Here is an 18,026-nt window from a genome sequence, read left to right as displayed (position 1 = left end):
AAGGATTGAAATCAACTAAGTTGTCTTTGCCCCAGTGGAAAATTACCTGGAGATCGGCATTTAAGGAATTGGTAGCGGATATTTGAGAAGTTGAAGCTGATTGAGCAGGGCAAGGGTTCTCAAAATTAAAAGTGGAATGCAGTGTGCTATCATCAGTAAAACTATGGATAGGATTTCCAGTCAATCGAAGAAGATCATTAATATACAAGAGGAAAAGAGTGGGGGAAAGAACTGAACCTTGGGGGATACCGGCATTAGTGGAGAAGTTAGAAGACAGAGCCATCTACCATCATCCTCAGTGAGCGATCAGAGAGAAAACTGGATAACCACTTAAAGAAAACAGTTGGCAAACCATAAGATCGAAGCTTGTTTAGAATACCTTTATGCCAACATGATCGAAAGCCTTTCAGATTTCAAGAGCAACTGCTTGTGTTTCACCAGACTTTTCCATTGAATTTGTCCATTGATGGGTAAGATAAGCCAGAATATCACCAGTGGATCGACACTGATGGAATCCATACTGGCGATCGTTGATCAGACGGAAGGTTTCTAGGTAGTTTAAGAGTTGGCAGTTAATTGATTTCTCCATTAATTTAAAAAGAGTAGAAGTAATTGCAATGGGACAATAATTGGATGGGAGGGATTTGTCATCATTTTTAGGAACTGGCTGGATTCGAGCAAATTTCCAAGCAGAAGGAAAAACACTTTTGGAATAAGAAAGTTAAAAAAGGTGGCAAAGAACAGGAGTAAGTTCAGGAGCACAGGTTTTGAGAACAAGTGGGAAATACCATCAGGACCCGGAGCTTTCTTAGCATCAAGATTCGTCAAAATCCTTCTGACGGAAGACCACATGAGGCATTGAATGGAGTGTGTTGGGAATGGTGGGAGGTGTTTACCAAGATCATTCATACATGAATTGGAAGAAAAATGGGATGCTAGCAGGTCAGCTTTATCCTTGGCTGAAGTGACAACAGAACCATCTGCTTTTGACAGCTGGGAGCAAAGATGGACAAAAGTTGCAGCCAATAGCTTTTGCAAGAGACCAGAATGCTCGACTACCATTAGGGCAAGAAGCAAGTTTTTTACTCTTAGCCTGTTCAAACTCTAGTTTGGACTGATTAATAACTGCTTTACAATTGTTGTGGGCTTTGGTATAGGCAGAAAATGAAACCGAAGAATTGGAAACAAGCCAATTACGATATTCAACATTCTTCTCTTGAACAGCCTTAGCACATTTATTGGAAAATCAAGGTTTAGATAAAGGACGAGATTTTAGAGTGGAGTGTGGAATAAAGGATTCCGTTCCTACAAGAATAATTTCACTGACGCGATATGAGCAAACGTTCGCATCAGAAGTTTTGAAACAGTAATCTGACAAAGGAAAAGAAATCTCGGTCATCCCATTTTGCATTCTTGTAAAGCCAAACAATACGAGGTTGGGAATAGCCACGAGATAAAGCCTCCATTGGAGAAGAGACAATCACCAAGTTGTAATCTGAGGTGCCTAAGGACCACTCACTTCGACCATGTACTTAGAAGGGTTGTTTGTGAGAAAATGATCAAGCGTGTTATCTGTATGGTTAGGACTGTCCGGTATTCATGTAAGCAAATGAACAATCTGTGCAAGGTCATGAGTAATTGCATAAGCCTCAGCATCTCGACCAGCTAGGTCAGTGTGACTAGAAAATGGAAGCCAGCTAGAGCTGTGAACATTAAAATCACCAAGGAAAATTACCTCACTGTTAGGAAAGTCAAGTTGCAAAGAGAGGAAGTCAAAGAGCTCCAAGTGATTAGTGAAGTTGGGAAATGAATTTGACACAATGAGGTAGAGAGATTTTAAGCCAGAAAGATCGAAGAGAGCAGATTCCAAATTACCAAGTCTCTGACAAGGAATATTGGAACAGACATATCCAAAAGTACCACCTTTGAGGCGAAAGGAATCATACAGGGAATAATTTGGGCAACTGAGATGAGCAGTGGTTAGATCAACCGATAACTGACATTCTGTCAGAAAACATAAATGTGGTTTGGCAGACTGCAAGTGGAATTGGACATCGTTGAGATTAGAATTGAGACCACGTATATTTGTGAAATGATCTAGGAAGTGTTTGGGAGGTTTAGATCTTTTCGCAGATAAGCTTACTCCATTAGTTTGACCATTCGTGGTTTATTCAATAGTAAGAAAAAGTCTGGGGGGGGGGGGGGACTGCTGTATGAAGTAATGAAATTTTTGGATATGGCATATACATGGTAAGAATATACCCAGATCCTTGATATAACATGGCCTCGACAATGTCCCCCTCATACACACTACTCGGACTCCCTCCAGTCACGGTGGGCAGGAGCAGCAGTGCGTAGCACACGCTTCTTGATTAGTGATTAGACTGGGGTTCAAACCCAAGCCCACCAAATACGGAGGATGCGGAAAGGTCAGAGAATGACCACCGCATATCCCCGGAGCAATATGGCCTTAGTTGCTAATGCTCCTAAAAACCAGATAACAAACCCTCCAGTCATTATCTGGCAGAGCAGAGGCAGCAAGATTATGCACTAGCTGATCCGGAAGCCTCCTAGAGAGTTACCAATATGTTGAGTCCAGTGTATTAACTAGCGGCCGGCCTGAGAACACCGTTTTAGAGCTGTATGCCCGAAATGTGTGGAAGATTGGATCTTTCCACGATGTCCATTATAACTTCTGAAGACATCAATCATACTGCATGAGGGAAAAAATGGGGAGGATTTGTCAGAGCTTTGCTGTGAAGACTAAACATGGGTTCCACCACTTCAAGCCTCCAATAAGCAAAGTGGTGGTATTGCACCAGTTGATGAGTCATCTACCACCTAGTATTGCCTGGTAACACAGAGCGTGGCATTCTTCCATGTGGTGTGGGCTTCTACCCCTGCTTACATTGGTTCGCACCGGGGTGGTTGGTTACCCACAGTGGGCTAGGTGCCATAGTTTAGGACTGCACTTGGAGGTTACACCCAGGTTTATTAATAGTCCCACCATCGTGAAGATGCAAGCTGAAGATTTGGCTTTCACGGATCAACTAGACTTTGCCGAAATTAGTTCCCCAAATATCAATTCCATCAGTGTTTTAGCCTCCCAGGTAGCAAGCACAGCTTGGTCTGAGGGAATTTCTGCAACACCCTCAAGGACACTTTGTTACACACCAGACTTTATACATACTGTAGGCTGATAACTCTTAAATGATCCTATAAAGTGCAGCTTTCTTTTATATCAGATAGTTCATTACTTATTGGGTCATTTATTTTGGTCTGTGCTTTTCAGTGATACATTGGCACCAACTGAGGTTTTGGATGACACCCAATGGATAGTACCCATTTTGTAATCAAATTTTCAATTCTGGTCACAATATAAAATTGCTAACAAAATAATTGACTACTTTCAATTAAAATCATAGCAAGATACAAGAATCCTTTTACAAGCTAAATGAAGACTGGTGTGTCACTTAACCAGTTCCAGCCAAGTATTAAAAATTAGTAGTACATATTAAATAAGAATTACCATTTATGCATGTGCTCCCAAGAAAAATTTCTGGGTACAATATACACACTTTGCACAGATTATGTTAAAATATTTATTAATTTGACAAAAAAAAAAAAGGTTTGAGATTTCTGTTCTAGAAAATGTAACCTTTTTATGTATTAAGCAGTTTTTCAGCTGATATATATATACACACACAAGTCTTTTTACTTATATAGTGCATTTCAAGTAAGAATAAATAGTTATTACTATTTATTAATGAGACAATTTATTTAAAAAAAAAAAAAAAAAGCAATGACTTATGCACAAACCAAAAACATCTCATTTCTGCACATTCCAATGCTTTAACTACGTGAAATCTATGAAATAAAAGAAATAAATACCGTTTCTATTGATCTGATTTTAATGAAATTTGGGAAAGTTCAAAAATCATTCTAAAAGAGCCAAATATAAAATTTCATTAAAAATCCTTCCATTGAGAGTTTAATTATTACATGTGGGCACACATACAAAGAAATAGTTGTCTGATTTTAATTCAATTTGTGATGATTTGACAAATTACCCCAGGGGTTTACATCTGGTGAGTATGGGCTTGGCAGTCCCATGGTCCTGAGCTAAATATCATCATTCTTCTCTTTCTTGGTGATTCCTTTCTACTTCTCTCGGTAACTCGGGGAATTTATTTTTGGCTGGTGCAGCATAAGCCTCAGGTTTCCTTGAACCATATTACTAATAATAACTCTGACTAAGAGAACTAAGTATAAATTTCATTAAAATCATCTGCTGGGAATAGAGTTATGACAGGCAAATCGACGGACAAAGAAAGAATAATTACCAGACTTATGTTGGCCTGATTTTTAAAAATACCAAATATAAAATTTTTTGAAAATCCATTCATTAGGAGTCAAATTATTAAGTGCAGACAGACATAGGGAAGAGAATAGGTGCTTTATGCTAATGCACCTAAAATTGACATACTTCGTCTTTAAAATTTTCTCTCTTGGTATAAGTGTGTATGTGTGAGAGAGAGAATTAGTTCTCTCCATCTTTTCAACTTAGCCTTGGTAAAACCTTTTTAATAATTTTTGCCTGACATCATTGTTTCTCTCTCTCATATACAAAGGGTACTAGGAAAGTTTTGCAATACAGCTTTGTTTATTTAATTTTTTCAAAGTAATTTCCTCTACATTCAATACACCTCTCCATCCTCCGAAACCAATCTTTAAACCAGTTCTGCCAAGTTTCACTAGGGAGTAAATCACACTCGTTGTCCCAAGCCCGTAGAAGGTCCTCATCACTGGAAAACCGCCTCCCTTTTAGCTTCATTTTCACATGCGGGAACAGTGCAAAGTCGCAGGGAGGGACTTTGCACTGTTTTTTCGAGAAGTTTCAGTCCTGTCGTGGTCAAATATTCGGTGCAGGCTTTGGCGCGGTGAGCTGCAGCATTATTGTGATGGAGGTACCAGGTGTCCATTCTTGACTTTGGCCGCAGGTTCTTCATAGATCCAATGACTTTAGGCAGGCATTGTTCAGTATACCACTTAGCTGTGACTGTCTTCTGCGTGTCCAAAACGACACGTTCCACAATTCCACTCGATTTGAAAAATACAGCTATCATTTTCTTCTTTACAGATCGGGATTTTCTGACAATTACGGGTGTGTCGTCATCATCAAAGACCCAAACTTTGTTTTGAGCCTTGGTCGGCAGATCGTAATAGTACAGCCAAGTCTCGTCACCTGTCACGATGTTGTTCACATACCGAGATTGTCCCTTATCAAACTTTTTTAACATCTCCCGGCACCAAGTCACACGTCGTGTCATCTGCTCTTCAGTCAGTTGATGCAGCACCCAGAGAGAACAAAGTTTCTTCACGTGCAAATGATCTTGCAGAATCGAACGAATTGCTGGTGCATTTAGGCCCAAAGTATCCTCTATCTGTTGGTAGGTCACTCGCCTGTTTTCGTCAAGCATTTTCCTCACAGCAGTAACGTTTTCCTCCGTAACTGACGTTCGTGGCCTTCCCGGCCTCTCAGAATCCTCCAGAGTGAAATTTCCCCTTTCTATACCACCTGAATATCATTGTACGATGTGGACAATCATCATCTAGTGCAAGAGTCATTTCTTCTAAGCACTGGTCTATGGTTAAACCACGCACGAAATTATACCGCAAACTGTCCTTATCTCATTTCGTGACCACGATGCCATCGCAAGCACTTTACACTCTCACTACTAATGAATAACCGAGCCCATCGACTTGGCGCGGCGGCTACTATGCACGTATGAACATGTCTCAACATGCAGCAACAAGCAGCTTCCTGTGATTCATTGTTGCGTCATATTGCAAAACTTTCCTAGTACCCTTTGTATATAACATCTCTAACACGTTAATAAAGAAAGCTAATTAATATAGAAATATACACTGTGCTGCCACTTTATTAGTTACACCTACCTAGCAGCATGTTGAGCCTCCTTTAGCCTTCAAAACAGCCTGAATTCATCTAGCCATGGATTGAACAAGAAGCTGAAAACGTGCAGGAATGGAGTATCATGCAGACATAAGTCTGTCAGGCAGTTCCTTGAAATTCGACGGAGGTGTAGGCCTGCAGCGAACAGCCCTTTCCAGCTCATCCCAAAGATGTTCAATAGGATTGAGAATCGGGGACTGAGTGGGCCACTGCAGCAAAGAAAAGTCATTGTCGTTTTCCTGGAACCATTCCATAGTGATTTGGGCTTTGTGCACTGGCGCATTATCCTGCTGGAAGTAACCATCTGACTGAGGATAAACTGTCAACATGAAACGGATGCACTTGGTGAGAAACGATGTTTAGGTACAATGTGGCATTCAGACCTGAATTTGTGGGTATCAATGGACCCAATGTGTGCTAAGAAAACATTTTCTACACCATAACACTGCCCCCACCACCTTGCACAGTAAAAAAAATAAAATAAAATAAAAAATTCTGTTTATATTCTGGTACGACAACCAAGTCAATAGAGTTTACAATAAATCGTCAACACAAATATTTATCATATTTAGTAGTCACTGGCTTGAACCCTGGTCCACTCAAGGAACGTGTGCTATGCACTCTAGCTCCTGACCACTCGATTACTGGGCGCCTCCGTAGCCAGGTGGGAAGGAGCAGCAGTGCGTAGCACATGCTTCTTGATTAGACCGGGGTTCGAGCCCGTCACCACCAAATACGGAGTATGCGGAAAGGTCGAGGAATGACCACCGCATATCCCGGAGCAATATGGCCTTAGTTGCTAATGCTCCTTAAAACCAAAAAACAAACAAACAACCACTCGATTACGTCAGGCCTAGTTGTCAGACATGATAAGTCCATGGATTCATGTTGTTTTTGCCAAATCCTAAGCCTTCTATTAACATAATGGATCAGGAACTTTGACTTGTCAGACCAAGCAACTATTTTCCAATCCTCGATAGTCCAGTGCTGGTGTTGCTGTGCCCAAAGGAGGCGTGCTCTCTTGTTCTTCATTGATAACAAAGATAAGCAATGTGGCCGTCGGCTGTTGTAGCCCATTCACGACAAAGTGCGAGTAGTGGTCCATTAAGATATTTTGTTCTGTGCACTAAGGTTGTATTCTGACGTGATGTGCGACATTGTGGCCTGTCTGTTTGCTTGCACAATTCTAGCCATCCTCCTCTGACCTCTCTCATCAACAAGCGATTTTCTTCCACAGGAGTGCCGTTGAGGGATGTTTTCTGTTCGTTGCACCATTCTTGATACACCCTTGAAACTGTGGTGCATGAAAAGTTCAAGAGAACTGCAGTTTCAGAGATGCTTTGTCCAGCATGTCTTGCACTTACTACCATGCCACGTTCAAAATCCGTTAGATCACTCCTTTTCCCCATCTTTGCTACAGTTTGTATGCTTAACTGATACTAGAAATGTTGTTCTGCTGCATTTATATCCACAACTGGTCATGTGACTTGAAATGTTGTGGGACAGACCATTTGTGTGCACAGCAGGGGTGTACCTAATAAAGTGGCAGCACAGTGCACACGTAATAGACAAGTAACAAACTCACTGATTTACAGATTCATCTGAAAAATTATTCTGATTTGCCTGCCAACTCCACCAGTGTGTTTAAATGTGGGGGGAGAAGAGTTTTTTTCTAAATATTATACATTATTTAAAAGAAAAATGTAATCCTGGTAAAAAATACTCAAGGGATTAATGGCTCTCTCTCTCCTTGACATTGTAACATTTGTATGCCTGAAGCATATTATAGCCATAAACTGAAAATTCACAGCACTTGGCACATTTATATTGCCAGGTAAAGAAAAAAAGGGACCAAAATCTCCATAACAGTCAGATGAGGAGTGGTAGACATTATAATTAAATAGCAGTATAGTCTCCCTTTGAGAAGAAGCATACTGCTGTATCTTTAAGTGTACATTTCTTAATCCTCACTGTTAAAATCTGGGACATTTCATTGCAATATTTTCTTAATTCTAATTTTATTGATTGTGGTAAATGAAATAAAACTGGCTTCAAGTTTATGTTTACTACATATATTATGATACAAATTAATAGAGCATTTCCTGAATAAGATAAGTTTCATATACATAAATAAATATTCTTTTTATATTTAGAAATCATCTTTGCTTTTTTTTATAATTATTAGGCTCTGTGTTGATGTTGCTGTAAGTAATGCAGCTGTCTTGAAACCATATTACAGCTTGCTTCCACATAATGTGCAACTCATTCTAAATCTCAAATTAAGCAGCAGTGGACCAACAAGTCTTGATGGATCCTGATTAGATATTGTTTTAATTAGTTAGTTTTATAACTCAAACATAATATATGCATATGAATGTGCATAAGAACCAAACGCGTATTACTGAAGTAGAGATTTATAAATGAATATTTATTATTAATGTAATATGTGCCATGTCTTTTTCATTACCATTATGCTAACTGTATATTTATTATACTGAATAAAGCAGTTTTTTTTTTTTTGTTTTGTTTTTTAATGAGCTGTAAATATTCATTTAACAACATTCTATGGAATATTTTAAATTCTATTTAGTATATATATAATTTTCAGTTCTGCTGGACAAGCATTTGGAGTGAATGGATGGGTGAAATGGGAGTTTGTTTTTTTTTTTTTTTTTTTTGGCTGATGCTGCATAAGCTTACTTTCTTGCATCATATGCCTCAACTAATGCTAATTAATCATGCCTATTCTGGTTAAGGAATTTACATTTAAACAGATTTTCCAGAAAAAATCCTGATACAGTCTGGTTAATTTAAAAGTTATATATTTACCACACAATTTTTGCAATTCTTTAGCTCTAAAACAGTAAACATTTATTAACAGATGATTACCAGATTAATTTAGTCAATATGAGAAAGATACCAATCATCAGTTTCTTGCTCATAATAACAGATTGCTAAGTTTTGTTTTTGTTGCCATTTCTAGTCACATAATGTACAAATTTTGTATACACGCTCTGTTAAAATTCGCGATATGTTCTTTATTACAATTAAGGAGAGAATATCCTTTTCTTGAGATATCTGCTGTTTAATATTTGTAATCCATGATAAAAAATGTACATTTCTCTCTTTTAATGTTATTGATTAGTGTGAACCTTTAGCAATTACAAGTATATAAGCTGGTCATATACCACTTCCAGTAGTTGATAAACAGTTCAGTGTCAGAATTTTAGAATGGTTGAATGTTACACTGAAAATGCCCATTAGAAGTACAACTGAAAAACATATTTGGTGACATTTGTGGAATTTTACTTGGTTGTATGAAATTATGTATTTATTATTTTAATTTTAGTATTGGCAAATGATTCAAGAAACCAAATAGCATCAGCAAAAAACAAAAAAAAAAAACCTTCCCACATCCCCTCCAATAGTTTGTCTAGTTCTGCCGTGAATTTATTCAGACTATCCATTTCTAAAACAACAGACAGAAGTTTGTCCCACTGGCTAAATGCAAACTTCCACATGTCTAGCCAAAGCCTTAAACACCTTAATAAGATCACTTTGCAGGTGCCTAGTTTCCAAATGTTGCAATCTCCAAAACTGAAGCTCCTTTCTTTGTAAGAGAACCCCCTTTGTTGTCCTCAACAAACTCCACTAACTAATAGTCTCACAGTGCTTGCTAAACTGCAGTTTAGTATTAGAACAGCTAAGTGATACAAGAAAGAGGACTTTTTCTGCATATGCCAAAAAAAATAATAATAATAATATTCATTCATACTATTACATGCAGTAGTCCAGCCAACTGTTTGACTGTCATTATTTAATGAGATAGAGAGAGAAGTAGAGCACACTGATGGTATCTTTTCCTTTTTGTGGTAGTGGGGCTTGCATGTCTCAATGATCTACAGAGCTATGCATTTTAGACTCCCAGGTAGCAAGCACAGATTGGCATACCACAGAGAATCCTGCACACCTCTTTAAATACATCAAAAATGGGTAATTACAGAAGGGATATGAAGGGAATGGAACCTGAATGTCAGGGAAGAAGAAATCACCCAGGACCAAGTGAATCAAAATGTCATACTGGCAAAAGGGATGGTTATCAAGAAAGATAGTACACTTACACCTACCTGTATCATCATTCTTACTTTCAATACACCAAACTTACCATTAACAGTTAGGGGTAGTTATTCTAATTGTCAAGCAAGACCTTACATTCCTAAAAACAAGTCAGGTGTTTCAAATGCCAAAATTTGGACACACAGTCTGCAGAAGAGTTGCCACGTGTGGGTCCAAAGAACATACTCACAGATTGCACTGTGTAAATATTAAAATGATTTGGTTGTCAAGGCAATCACTACACTATTTCAAAAGAATGTGAATAATGAAAAATCTGAATAAAATACAAGGTGAGAATAAGACATCATCTCAAGAAGCAAAAAAGCAATTTCCCACAATAATCCAATTGAAATGCAAAACAACAGTATAAACAAACATTACTGTTTCAAGTATATCTTTATCTGATTGGGTAAAATCACTCTTCACATCATCGGAACAAAGTACAAGAGTAATGCCTCCTATTTTTTTCCTCAGAAAATTTAATTCCTAGAACTATGCCTTTTATATCAATAAGCATACTGTTATTTTTCCACAAAGTCACCATTTTCTATGCGCATCAGACTGTATTTAATCCTGTAAAAGTCCTTGCTCTTGCTCTCACGAACACTGTGCTTGAGCTGGTCATCCTCTGCAGAATAGGTTTCACAGAGTGCATTCTTCAGTGGGTTGAAGAGGTGATAGTCAGAAGGTGCAAGATCTGGGCTATGAGAGGGGTGAGGAAGAACAGTACGCCCCAGTTTTGCAATGTCCTCCATCGTACACTGACTGGTGTGGGATTGTGCATTGTTATGGAGAAGAAGAACCTCATTATGGTTTTTGTCCAGTCAAACTCTACAGATGTGGGCTTTCAATGTTTCCACATGTCAATCTGAGTCGATTGTGTGCCACATTCCAAGAATTCCACAAGCAAAACCTCATCTTTGTCCCAAAACACTGTCGGCATGACTTTACTGACAGAAGGCTATCTTTTGAACATCTTATGCAGTGAATTTTGATGCCACTCCATAGACTGTATCTTCTTTTCAGGGTAGGCTATGCATGAAAGAAAAACCTCTCCTTCACTTGTGTATATCTGTAACATCCACCATTTTGAACTATCCATGTGCTGCACTCATGAGACCGATCATGGTACCCCCAGTATGGCAAAACCAGAGACCTTTAGTTTCACCATACTTAGTGGAGAAACTAGAAGTGACCACTCAGTGACACACGAAATGATCTATGGTGCCACATTTGAAAGCAAAAAATTAAGAGACATTACTTATGCACATGTCCTCTTATTTCTCAAAATGCCACATGAGCTATATAAATACCCTGATAACAATTCCTCCAGGTATCCATTCCCTTCACAGTCAGTGGATCAAGTAAAGAACACTAGAACAGTTGATAAGAAGAAACATGCTACCGATCATATAGATATTGCCAATAAGGAAGATTATGAGGACTCCCATTTTCAAAATACACTGCCAAGCCAAAAAAAATCTGACCCCCACAAACAAACTTCCTGGAAACAAAAAGAAACCTCAAACAAATCTAAATAATGTCCACTCTGATTCAATGGAACTGTCATGGTCTTTGTAACAACCTATATATGATCTCCTGAGTAATAAAACCCTGTTGTTTACAGGAAACTAAATTTACACCTCATGTCTTTTGCAATAAAAGTATACATTATTTGAAATAATAGAAATTCCTCTACTTCAGCACAGAAGGGAAGCAATAGCAATTAAGTCTTGTCTTCCATACATACCGATACCTCTTAGGGGCAGTAACAGCTCAAGTCATCTTTGGTATAACAATAACACTTGTTTCATTATATTTTTAACCTAATCAAACATTCACCTTTATAGAGTAATGATTTAGTCAAGGAAATATTTAGTCAAGTCATTTGATCAGTAGAGGGCAATTAATTGAAAACTGCTGGGCAAACAAAACTTAACTCTCCTCTTAAGAAGAGTTATGACAAACATTTACCTACCCACAAAATCCAGCTCAGTGAGAGAGAAAATGTTAACAATGTACATTGTTACCAAATTGTCCCTGTAAAATGAAATAAGAACTTGGAAATTCAACAGAGCCAATTGGTTAGAATGTAAACAACTAGCCCATCTAGATGAAGACAATATTCAAGCCCTCTTGACTGATTCTTCTGCAGATGATTGTGTGACTTGTCAGATAATAACAGCTGCTGAACATACTATACCAAAATCTTCCATTAAAATTTGCCATCACCCTAAGAGTTGGTGGAATGAAGTCTACAATACTATAAAGAAAAGGAAAAAAAAAAAAAAAAAACCCTGGAATGCTCTTTTGTAAACATCCTACAACTGCTAGTTTAATCCAGTATAAGAATGCAAGAGCCAAAGCTCTTTTCATAAGATGTAAAAGTAAAAAAGAAGCATGGGCTCAGTACATCACAACCATTAACAGATCCACTAACATAACAGCAATTTGAATAAGATTAGGAAACTCAATGACAAATATACTGCCCGGCAACCCAAAGGTCGCGGGTTTGATTCCCGCCTCGGGCTTGGATCAAAGTACTGCAAAAACCTTGGGAGGTGCAATATGGCCACAGAAGCCGATGCGCCAACAACTCCCAAATCAAAAAAAAAAAAAAAAAAAAAAAAAAAAACAAATATACTGCCATCACAACTCCAATGCTGGAATGGACAGGAAATCGCAGAGCTGCTGACATTGCCAATAGCTTAGGGATATCTTTTAAGGCCATTTCAGTTCCACTCACAGTGTACTAGTTGAAAAACTTTTCTAACTAAAACTCACTCTTACTCAGTCAAGCAATAATGCTGCAGATCCTGATGGAATCTATTATTCCATGATAATCATGTTATTACAATTAAACAATAGATCACTCCTAGAAAACTTCTACCCCAACAGATGGCATCATGCTATTGTTTTGGGCTAGCCCAACAAATTGTCAACCTATCGCTCTTACAAGTTTTCGAGGAAAAACTCTAGAAAAGATGATTAACTTATGGCTTACACAGTCCCTTGCAACAAACCACTTATTGAACAAAAAAAAATCAGTATGAATTTCATAAAAACAGGTCAACTTGATCTTTTGCTTAAAGCCGTAATAAACATTCAAAATGCTTTTCTTTGAAATAGTCTAGTTATAATTTGCTTTGACATTGAAAAAAACCTTTTGGATAGCAATATGGCACCTTTCAAATCTTCATAGGTTTGGCCTGCAAGGCAAAATTCATCAAGAACTTCTTAAGTAATAGATCATTTCAGTTTTGGTTTTGAAGTACACACTCTTCCAAACTTACACATACAAGAAGAAGGAGACCCTCAAAGGTTTTTATCCCTTAGCGCCATGCTCTTTTCAGTTAGAATTAATTCTGTTACTAAATGTTGTATACCTTACACAGTTAAAGCTCACCTTTATACTGACAATTTAAATCTGACTGACAGTATAAAGGTGTGCTTTAACTGTTTTAGGCATACATTTAGTGACAGAATTAAATCTGACTGAAAAGAGCATTGGCTATCTCACTTCAAAATCTACAACTACTAGAAAGACAATTACAAAGTATTAGTTGAAAAAAAAATGGACAATGGCTACAAATTCTCCAAACAAAAAAAAAAAAGCTACAATTGTTTCTGTCAGAAGTGATCCTAATATCCAGACCCTGACTTATGACTTTGTCCTCACCAAATCCCATTCAGTTATAACATCAAATTTCTCATATTTGATAAAAAGCTTACCTTTCTGGGTCATGTTAAATACATTGTACCAATTGTCTAAAGAAATTAAATCTCTTCAGAACAATATCTGCTCTAGTGTGCAATACAGATCATTACATGCAACTTCTTTTATATCATGTGCTAATCAGGCCCAAACTAGATTATGTTGCTCCTGCTTATGCATCAGCCAGGGAAAGTATACTGAAATAGCTTGATCTTATACGCCACAGTGCTTTTTGAACATCAGTTTTGAATCTGTATACAGAAGCCTACGACTTCCCCCATATCTCCGAAGGCAAACTTTACACTAAGTGGACAGAAATAATGGGATAGCTACCTAGTAATGGGTAGACCCACCTTTCGCCCAGATAAGGGCAGTCACACGGCAAGGCATTGAGTCGTCTAGTTCACGAAACCATGCCACAGGTATTTCCAACCATGCTTGCTGCACTGCTGTCCATAATTCCATTGCATTCCTGGGTGGAGAATCCAAAGCTCGAACAGATCTTTCCACAGCATCCCAAAGATGGTTTTATTTTGGTTTTATTTGTGCCATTTTCCACAGGGTTAGTGTCCGATGAACGGGGAAGCCATTCCATATGGTAAAATCTGTGGGTGCACGATGACCATGAAGGGAAGCAGATGGTCTGCAGGGATGGACACGTAACCTGGACAGCTCAGGTTACGTGTCCATCTAGACATACCAGAGTTCACAATGTGTGACAGCTGAACACACCCCAGACCATTACCGACCATACATCTGCCTGAACAGTTTCCTTGTTGACATGATGGGTGCATAGCTTAATGTGGTTTCCACCAGATACACACCTTCCCATCTGCTCGAAATAACTGGAATAGGACTCATCAGACCCCAAGACCTGTCTCCAATCATCCAAGGTCCATTGGCGATGTTCTTTCACCCAGTTGAGGCATAGAGCCTTGTAGCGTGGAGTTAGCAATGGGACTCTGGTGGGTCGGTGGCTCCCATAACCTATTGCGGCTAATGATCACCTGATGGTTTGGTAGACGTTTTTGTCACCTCCCTTGTTGAAGTCAACAGTGATTTGTACCACTGTGGCTCTCCGGTTGGCTGAAGCAATGCACGACAGAAGTTGACAGCCATGCTGTGCGACAGCTGTGCTAGCCTTTGTGTACCAGGCCCCAGCTGAATAGGCTAGTGCTGGGATAAAGAATGTCTTATAGAGGATGCCAAGGGCCCCAGTCTTTCCTAGTGACTCTGGCCAGTAGGCTCGCATATCTTCTTATTTTTGTTCTCAGGGAGCAGAGATGTGCCGTGAAGCTAAGGTTTTTGTAAAGTATCACTCCGAGGTATTTTATTTCTGTTAGCAACTTTATGGTTTTCCCGTTTACCTTAACCTGCAGAGGTATTCTAGGGTCAAGGAATACTTTGGAAAGTATTGAATTTGTTTTATCTGAGGAGACAGTAAGAAGATTTGTGCTAGCCCAATTTTGCAAGTCTCTAGTGTCCTGTTTGCTATGGTCTCCAGTCATACCCGGCTGTCAGCCTGCAGCATCAGAACCAGGTCATCCGCATATGCCTCGGTTTTAACATTTGCAATATCCAAATTAAGGAACTCGTCGAGGACCAGGTTCCACAAGAGCGGCCCCAGGACAGAACCTTGAGGGCAGCCCCTGTGGACCGGCCTAGAAACAGGTGTATAGAGTGGTAACAGTGATTCGCCTGTTTTCAAGATAAGATTCGAGGCATTGATATGTCTACTGTGATATGAGCATTCTGGAGCCTGGCCAGAACAGCAGGCTACTAGAGAGAATCAAAGGCTTCTATGAAGTAAATCGATATTAGGAGCAAGTATTTTGGTGTTGCAGTTTTTCACTGTTTCAATGATATTTTCCAGAACATCTACGGCCGAGCGCCCCTTCCTAAAGCCATATTGATTAGGTGACATGAGGTTTGATTCTTGGAAGTGGTTCTCAATTCTCTGGTAGAGAAGGTGTTCGAAGAGCTTGCTGAAGATCGACAGCAAGGCGATTGGCCTGTACGACTCTGGCATTCCTTGTCGTTTCGTCGGATTTTTTAAGATGAGTTTTATTTGTGCCATTTTCCACGAGGCCAGGAAGTGGCCCACCAAGAGTCATCGGTTGAAGAGTTCCAATATTGTGTTCCTTATAGTTTCTACCACTGTCTTGAGCTCAATTTGATATATACCAGAGGTCTTTCTATTTTTCATCCTTGATGCCGCTATGCTGAGCTCCATTGGTGAGAAGACAGGTTCAACAGCTGTGATTGTGTATAAAGTATTGTCCTCACATAGTGTTCTTTGTTCCTGGGTTTGAGGCTCAGTTGTAAGAAGAAAGATATTGTCTATAGAGGATTTCCATGTTCTGGTATAGGCTCCCTGAGCTGTCTTGGTTGCCGTTACGACTTCCCCTCTAGAGATTTCATTTGTGGTGACCCGATACACCACTCCCCGGGGGTCAACATTTCCTTCTGTATTTACTAGGTTTTCCCATGAGGCTTTCTTTCATTTCTGACCTCACAGTACTGTTTACATAGTACATCGACCTCTGCCTGTGGCCAAGATCTACATGCCCTCTGAAATGCTTTGCAGGCACTATTTACCCTTTTCCGGAGATCTGTGAGCTCTGGTGCCCACCAAGGAATGGCTTTGAGAGAAGGCATCTTCTTCTTCTTGATGGCTATATCTGCTGCTTCTGTGATTAGTTTTGTTACCTCTTGCTGATGCCGGTCTAGGTTGAATTCATTGGGGTGAAAGTTTTCTGCTTTCTCCGTCAGCAGCTGCTTCAAATGTTCCCAATCTGCCTTTGATATGGTGTATCTTGGTAACAGAAGTTGTGAGACGTGACGTTTGGAGTGATCTGCAGAGGTTGTGAGTTAACACTCAGGGATCTGAAGTGGTCCGGTGTTGTTGTACCTCCCAGTGACTTGGAATGACTTGCAAGGGTTAGTAATTGCGGCACACATGCCACGATTACTATTAAATGTTCGTCCAGTTCCTCCTTAAATTCATTTAACCTATCAACTTCCGCGACAGATGGAAGTTTGATCCAGCAATTAACCACCCACTGGCTAAAGGCAAATTTCCGCACATCTATTCTACAGCTGTCTTTCCTCAATTTGAATTTATGCCCCCTTAGGTTCGTAATCTGAACAAGTGGAAGAATCCCATCAGAATTCAGCATGCTCAACCCATTCAAGGCCTTGTACACCTCAATCAGATCACCTCGCAGGTGCCTAGTCTCCAGCCGCTGCAATTTGCAGAATTTCAGCCTTTCATGATAAGAACACCCCTTCATTCCCCTCATCAATCTTGTTGCCCTTCTCTGTATATGCTCAAGCAAATATACACCCTTCCTAAAATGAGGCCTCCAGACCTGTACGCGGTACTCAAGGCGGGGCCTGACCATTGCCTTATAGAGGGATAATAACCTCCTTTTCCCTGCTAGCAAAATTCCTGTATATCATTGACAAAACCCCATGACCTGCTCTTCCAGCCTGTCTGCATTGTTCAGAAAACTTCATATCTGACTGCACAATTACTCCCAGGTCTTTTTCATTTTCTACCACCCTAAGTGTAGTACCACACGGTACATTCCTCTGAGGTTACTTCTACTCATATGCAGTACTTTGCATTTGTCAATGTTAAAGTTCAGTTGCCACTTCTCAGCCCATCTTCCCAAATTTTCTAGATCCTATTACAGTAGCACACTGCCAATACTGTCATTAACAACCTGTCAACCTTTGTATCATCTGCAAACTTTGACACTAAGCCTGATATACCTTCATCAATATCATTGATAAATATACAAAACAACAGTAGACTGAACACTGTGGGACTCCACTAATAATAGTAGCCCATGAAGAGCAGCACCCACTGATTACCACCTTCTGCCTTCTCCAGGGCCGCCGCAAGTGGGTAGGCGAGGTAATCGTCATTTACGGGCAGCAATTCAGGAAGGCACCACAAAACTTTTTGACATACAAGTCGAACCTCTATAAAACAAGCTACTTTATAGCAAAATTTTCTATTTAGCAATATTTTTTGAATTCCCCTTGGTAATTATATTTAAAATAGATTCCGTAGATCAAAGAAAATTTCCATATAACGAGAGATTACGAGAGACAACTGGGAACGCATTGTTCGCACCTCTGGCCTTCAGGCAATTGAGGCAATTACTGCTGCAAGCACGAATTAAGAGTCAAAGGGTTTACCATCCTGCAACT

General features: G+C 39.4%; 1 protein-coding gene across 2 annotated transcripts in view; it reads left to right on the top strand.

The window, feature by feature from the left end:
• LOC150088447 (kelch domain-containing protein 1-like) overlaps positions 1 to 8,490 on the top strand; it is a 199,673-nt gene extending 191,183 nt beyond the window's left edge. For both annotated transcript variants that reach the window (XM_090369510.1, XM_090369511.1), the window contains exon 10: positions 8,160 to 8,490. In XM_090369510.1, coding sequence (XP_090225636.1) covers positions 8,160 to 8,292 — 133 coding nt within the window. In that variant the 3' untranslated portion in view covers positions 8,293 to 8,490. The remainder of the gene's footprint in view (positions 1 to 8,159) is intronic.
• The last annotated feature ends 9,536 nt before the right edge of the window (positions 8,491 to 18,026 follow it).

This window comes from Mastigoproctus giganteus, chromosome 3 (assembly GCF_048544385.1).
Source record: "Mastigoproctus giganteus isolate SK-2022 chromosome 3, ASM4854438v1, whole genome shotgun sequence".
Lineage (NCBI taxonomy): Eukaryota > Metazoa > Arthropoda > Arachnida > Uropygi > Thelyphonidae > Mastigoproctus > Mastigoproctus giganteus.
Note: the sequence above shows the minus strand (reverse complement) of the source record. Positions and strands in the feature narration are given on the sequence as shown.